The sequence below is a fragment of the Bidens hawaiensis genome, unplaced genomic scaffold, assembly GCF_021521415.1.
Source record: "Bidens hawaiensis isolate Kalapana, Puna unplaced genomic scaffold, B.hawaiensis_p1.1 tig00022384_1, whole genome shotgun sequence".
Classification (NCBI taxonomy): domain Eukaryota; kingdom Viridiplantae; phylum Streptophyta; class Magnoliopsida; order Asterales; family Asteraceae; genus Bidens; species Bidens hawaiensis.
Window position 1 is genome coordinate 53,557 of NW_027493492.1, and position 7,191 is coordinate 60,747.

The 7,191-nt window shown below is 32.1% G+C and overlaps 1 protein-coding gene across 1 annotated transcript; it reads right to left on the minus strand.

Moving 5' to 3' along the window:
- Positions 1-1,689: 1,689 nt before the first annotated feature.
- On the minus strand, positions 1,690-2,160 carry LOC143565523 (uncharacterized). Its single transcript, XM_077052477.1, has one exon. The coding sequence runs from the start codon at positions 2,158-2,160 to the stop codon at positions 1,690-1,692; it is 471 nt and encodes a 156-aa protein (XP_076908592.1).
- Positions 2,161-7,191: the final 5,031 nt, after the last annotated feature.

Consider the following 7,191-nt stretch of genomic DNA (forward strand, 5'->3'; position numbering starts at 1 on the left):
TTAATTAACCAATAATAAAACAAATAATAAAATACTAAAACCTAACCATAATTATTATAATAATAATAAAACATAATCATTAATTATTCATTAATTAATTAATAAACCTTAACCTATTTAATTTAACTAATAAACGATTAAGAAAACTTGGATTAATTCAGATGACAAAGATAACTACCTAGGCCAGAATCCCCAAAGTTACGGTTATTAATTAAATGGAAAACTCACGTTATGGAACTGGGATCATAAAATAGACCATTGACAGAAAACCTGAACAGGACCCTTGAACTTCAAGAAGACGCCTATGGATTTCTAACAAGTTTTAAGACTCACCAGTCTATATTAAACTTCCTTACGGTTATTTAATCGCTTATGTCTAAGTATCTTTTATGACGAAAACTTACCTTACAGCGCGGAATTCAAAAGATAGCAAAGTAGACCCAATTAATTTAATAGACTAAGCCGACAATCAAACCTAGACGGACTCCTTACGAAGAACTAAATCTAGCAATCCTGACCAACAAAGATCTATCAACAGCCTATCACCTTAAAGCTTTCTAGGCTGGCAGTTCACTTTTATCTGTTTAATTGATTTTATTGTTTCTATGATTTTAATGCATATTAATCACAAACTAGTCAAGAAGACACAGTAAATGACCTAACAAAACCTTATCCTATGAAACAATCAACAAGGGCAATGTGAAACAATAAATTCAAGTAAACAAAACCAAGCAATCATACTTATCAATTAAATCAAACTTAACCGTTTACTTAGAACATAAAATCCATAACGAAACGAAATCCAAACGAAAATCAAACCAAACTAAGGTTCATCACGACCTAGGTAGTTTATAAAGTTTAGCCTAGCATCATAAATTCTAAATCAAACAAATTAATAAAAAAAGAAAACATGGTGAAATAATAAAGAACGAAAGATTAAAGGCGATAAAACCCGTATTATTCGATCTTAAACGTCTAGCTCTTCACCGGATGTTCTCTTGCCTTCAAAATCACCACAAGACTCGTAAGATAGCTCCAAGAACTCCTAAAATCGGCTGGTGGCTTTCAGGTTATGTCAGATTTAAGTTAAAGGTGTTTAAATACCCAAAACAAGGCCCAACAATAAGCAAAAACAAAATTAATCTAGCCCAGCATCCCCTAGGCGCCGCACGACCGGGTATAGAGGATCCCTCCGCGCGGCGCGGCGTGCTTTTCCATGGGTGCCGGTCAGATCGGCCCGGTCTGACCGGTCTCTGTTCTAGCACCTTCATGACACGTTCCGGAACTCCGTTTCGGCTCGTTTCAGCTCGTTTTTCGCCCTTTTTCATCACGATCAAATCCCGGAACCTACGGAATATAAAAACGTTAGTAGTATACAAATCTCGACTTAAAACGAATAAAAACTATTAAAATATTAATTAAAATATACAAGGGAAACATAAACATTTAGCATTATATCAACTACGAAATGCTGTTATTGGAATATCATTTTTGTGAACACGAAGTTGGTGATATCCCGAACGAATATAAATTTTGGAAAAGCAAAGTAGCGCCTTGAAGTTGATCGAAGAGGTCGTCGATTCTAGGCAGGGGATAACGGTTTTTAATATTAAGCTTGTTTGATTCACGATAATCAATGCACATGCAAAAAGAATCATCCTTTTTATTCACAAACAGAATGGGTGCTCCCTAAGGTGAGGAACTAGGAGGTATGAACCCTTTGACAGAAAGCTCGTGAAGTTGGCTTGCCAACTCTTGCATTTCTGAGGGAGCAAGGCGATAAGAAGATTTAGCTACGGGAGTTGCACCAAGTATGATATCAATGCGAAACTCGACTTGGCGGACGGGAGGTAAACCAGATAAATCATCAGGAAAGACTTCAGGAAAATCATGAATAAGAGGAATGTCTTGAATCTTCTTCTTGTCATCTTTCTTTTCCACAACGTGGGCTAAGAAAGCCAAGTACTTATTGCACAAATACTTGTAAGCTTGGGTGCAAGTCATGAGTTTAAGCCCACTAGAAGGTTTTTCGCCATAAATTTGCAAGACTTGACCATTCTTGAGAGGGAGTCGAATGTATTTCTCAAAGCAGACGATTTTGGCATGGTGTTGGGATAACCAATCCATGCCTATTATGATGTCGAAGCTACCAAATTTCATGGGTATAAGATCGATTGGGAAATTATGCTTGTTTAGGTTCAAGGTACAGTTGCGAATGACGGAATCAATGGTAATGAATTTAGCCACCTCAACCGTGAAAGAGTTTCCTAGCTTAAATGGAGGGATAGCAAGTATGATTTCAAAATCAAAAGACAGAAAGCTTTTATCGGCACCGGTATAAAAAAGAATGGAAGCGTAATGACCATCAACCAAGAACGTACCATTAACAACATTGTTGTTGTTTTTGGCTTGGTTGGCGTTGATGTTGAATGCTCGTCCACGAGTGTAACATTCGTGAATTTTCAAACCCGAAAACCCTACCCATTTTAAATTTTCGGTATTGTTTATATATATATATATATATATATATATGATCATTTCTAAGCAATTATACTTTTCACTGCCCTTGTAGTATTGCATGCTCATTTAAAATATTCATAATCAAGATAATGTATTCATTAAATTCTTCATGCAAATCACTAGAATATATCTTGGATTATTATTATTACCATCTTTTTCATATGTTTTTTTAACTAATAAAAATAAAACAATAAATTTTTTAATTAAATAAAATTTATTGAAATAGTTAAACACTCTGAAAACCTTTTAAACTACTTTAATTTTTGTTTTTAATTATATTAAATACGATTAATTTTCATAAATTTTATAAGACATAACAACTCTATATTTTCACTATAAAAGAAGGACTAATCCTCAAGTATTTTCACAACTCAATGCATTATTTTCTTAAGCTTGAGAACACCAGAAGTAAGTTTTATGATTCCATGCATTTTATAGCTTTTGTTTTGATTTACCTTAAATGTGCTTCATAAGTTGTTTTTCATGATCATGGTACTTCTATCATAAAAATCTTATATTTAGGTTTTAAGAATCATAATGATCATGGATATCCAAGATAAACACTTTAATTTTCTAAATATTATATCAAACATAGTTATTTTGCAAGAACAACTATAAACATTATCTAAATTTTATGATCCTTTGATCATCATAAACTTATAAAGTTTTTCTTTTAAATATGATGATATATACAAAACGGTTTTGCTTAAAGATTTCTTTTAATAGAAACTAATATACTTGATTTCTCTAAATAATTAATTGAGTAAATTAACTATTGTTTATTAATTTAGTTTATTACAACATAAACTAATATCTATAATTTCCTTAAAATAATTCATGCGAAAACATTTAAGTTAATTAATTAGTAAATTAACTAATCATGCTACTAGAATAAAAAACGTTTAATCATAAATTGTTATTAATCTTGTTATTTTAAGCTTATATTAATAAGTTATAATTATTCATCTACAAATCATTCTTTAACTAATAAACATCAACTGATTTTTATAAACTTTAATTCATTTATTTAAACTTATTTTAAATAAAAATACCCAAGTCCCCATTTGTCATAACTTAATGAAATATATATTAAAATAATTCCTAATTCCTAAAACTAATATTATTTAACTTTTATAATCCCGATAGTTAGTCTTTAAATTTTGTGTTTCCTTTTTAACTATAGTTCGTGAGGTTCGATCGTTTCAATTTCCGTAAACGCGCTTTCGGTTGTTATCTATAGTTTAACTTCAATTTCAAGGTGAGTTTCTCACACCCTTTTTAACGCTTTTACTTTTGGGGTAACATACATATCCTAACGAAATACATAGTTGTACTTCGCTTCGTATATTCAAACTACAATTCGTTTTCATGGACTTGTGTGTTTACTTGCTTACTTGCTCAAAGATTAAGTGCTCATGGTTTCACACCCAAACCTAAGGCGGAAATGTCGGGGTGTGAGCTGATTGCCCACAGCTCTCAAGGTACTATCATGCAATAATTAAAATGACAATATCAATTTAATTAATTTAAATATTCAACAAAATCCAAATAAAACAAAATACATCATTCATAAATAAAGCAAACAAATATAATAAATAGTTCTAATTTAATTAAGTCTTGATAATCTCTTCTTTAGCATAGCAAATCCTAAGTTATTTAATAATTCTTGATAAATCAGTTCATAGAAGACCTGCATATGTGTACATGATACAAATAATTTTGTCAACACGAGGTTGAGTGTGTAAAACACCAACTAAGTGAGATATAATATAATATATAAAGAAATTGCAAACAGTTCTTGTGCGATAAACAATTTAACCAAATGAGCAATTAATAAGTGTCGGTAAAACCGTTGCCTTGCGAAGTGGGCATTGGCTACTACGACGGTCATATGATCATACTATTACTGTGATTATGATGGACCTCTCCGAATGCGATCAATTAAGCAAATAAGCAGATAGCAAGTTAAGAATTAAACTGATATACACACAAGGATTAACGGTTGCAATTGAATACTATATAATAAGTAAATATTTACGTTACGCATATGTCCCCAAACTATTTAAAAGAGGTAAAATAAGTGAGTGAAATACTCACCTTATCAAATGAGCAAGAAGATAAAGATTCGATAAGAAATAGAGGTAGATCAAGCTTTGACGAGATAGCCTAATAAATAATAATTGCGGAAAAATAAATATAAATGAAAGGTGGTTTGATATAGATTTGGGAATTTTGATGATCGGTATATTATCACGAGAATTAAATATTATTTAGATTTATTATCAATTTTATTATTTTTCTTTATTTATAAATCTTTTAACATATATTATATTTTTAAATTACAAAATATTCATAATCATAAATAAAATACTTATATAAAAAATATATATTTATATAAAAAGATTGGTTTAACTATTTAGTTTAAATATTATTAGTATATTTATAACTATTTTTATTTATATAAAAACCTTTAATATTAAGATTTTAAATCAATCTTTATATCATGTTAATATACATATATATATATATACATACATACATATACATATACATACATCGGCTTTTTGTAAAGATGTGGAAAAACAACCCGTTAAACTTGTCGGTTTAAATAAATTATTGTTTATTTAACATTTGTTACTATTATTATTAATTGATTAATGATTTAAAACAAAAAGAACAAAAAAAAGCCTAAAAAGAAGGGCGGGGGGGACTCGAACCCGCGCCTCATACGTCTCCCAAGCTTTAACCAAGAGTGCACCAACCATTAGGGCTGGTGGCTAACTTGGTTGTAACACAGAAACGATTCTTTATATATTATTAATTCATAAATCCCCAAATTACATAAACTCTAGAATTATCATTGAATTAATCGGTTATTGTTTATCCAATTAAGGTTAAGGTTTATGTTCACCGATAAAAAACGTACAAAACATTAATCAATTACCTTATACGTTGTAATAAGAAGGGTTAGTTACGAAAAACAAGGGTCAGCTAAACAAACTCAAGAACACCAAATCAAATAATGATTAATTGAATTATGATGTTAGTTAACATGTATATTAGTTAACGAATTGTGTCGGCTTAGTATAATAGGTAAAACGAATCGAGTTTGATCAATTATACTAAATTGGAGATGTCGGCAGGCCGAATAAGGAATGATTAACATAACCATTGATTCAATTTCCAAGTTGGTGATGAGAATTGAGGTCCAAGCTACATCAAATGGGTCTCGGGTACAAGTTTTGGGTCACGAGTTTGGGTTGGACTGATGGGTAAACGGGTTAGATGTTATAGTAAGCAGAAATTACAAATAGGTCCTTGCAGATTAGAGGTGGGATCAATAACAGGTAATAGTTTAGTTTAGGGTAAATTTTGTAATATCTTGAAAGATATATGTAATTAAATAACACTGTAACTGCGGTATTTTATTGATAGGATAACCTGAGTGTAGAAATGGGTCGGGTAACGGTTACAAAATAAAAATGAAAAAACCTAAATTGTTACATAAGGGGTGTGACCATATGTGGAACAAAGATGCTTAGTTCAAGAAAGCGGTTGGAGTAGGCTAGATTGTTCCCACTTTCTTGTTTGAGGTTCCAAAATTCGACCTCAAGTTTCATGGCTTCGTTCCTAAGATATATTCCTTGGTCATGTGATCTTTGAGATCGCTCCAAGGAAGAGGCATTGCAACTTCAGCACCACGCGCGTTAGTCACTTTGCCCCGCCATGTGAGTGCTCGTTTATGAAAGACACTCGAAGGATAACGAGTCTTCTTGTTATCGGGGCAGTCACTATGGAGAAAGTCATTCTCCATGCTTTGAAACCACTGTAGTAGTCATGTAGCACATTCGGACCCGAAAAACTTTGGTGAGTTAGCGGTAGTGAATTGCTTGTAGTTGCATGGGGGTGGTTTGGCACCATCTTGATTAGTGGGATTAGCGTTGATGGTTTGGTGGAGTTGAGCCATTAGGTTCGGGATCACTGCAGCCATTTCCTAAGCAATTTGGGTTGCCGTTTTGCGGCCAGAGTTGCGATGGTGATGACAATGATGGCGGTGAGAAGACATGCTGGATAGATACGAAACGTGAAAGATTGTGAGGCTTAGGATATGGATGTTTTGGGATAGCCAAAATATGAGATGTAGAAAACCTTGATTAAAACAACACATAAATCACAAAAACGATATGGAATATCATTGAATTGAATTTAGAATTGAATCATCTTGGATTATCATGGGAAAGAAATCATTTTAAACAAAATGATCACTTTGACAATCAAAGTTATGTTGTTTCGTGCGAAGTTTGGTGTGACATGCTTTGGCCTAATAGGCTAAGACACTCATGATGTCCGCCCTTCCAGTTACTATATGTCTGTCACATTGAAAAAAAATCAAAAATATATTAATGGATTCAAATATCGAATTTGAAATGTTTGAATATGAATATGAAAATAGGCTAGGCATAAAACCTTTGGAATGTAGTATATAGTATGAGTATGTGTGTGACACGAGATAAGGTATGATCAAATAATCATATAGCATATGAACATATAAGGGGAATAGCATGCAAGACATGAGGTAACTCATGTGTGGACCCTATCCCTATCAACTATAAAGTAGGTCGTTGTGTTCAATAACTAGTACCCTATAGTCAAAGCTCTGAAATCAATATG

Coding starts and splice junctions, on each gene's coding strand:
- LOC143565523 (XM_077052477.1), bottom strand. CDS start 2,160: ATGAAATTTGGTAGCTTCGACATCATAATAGGCATGGATTGGTTATCC.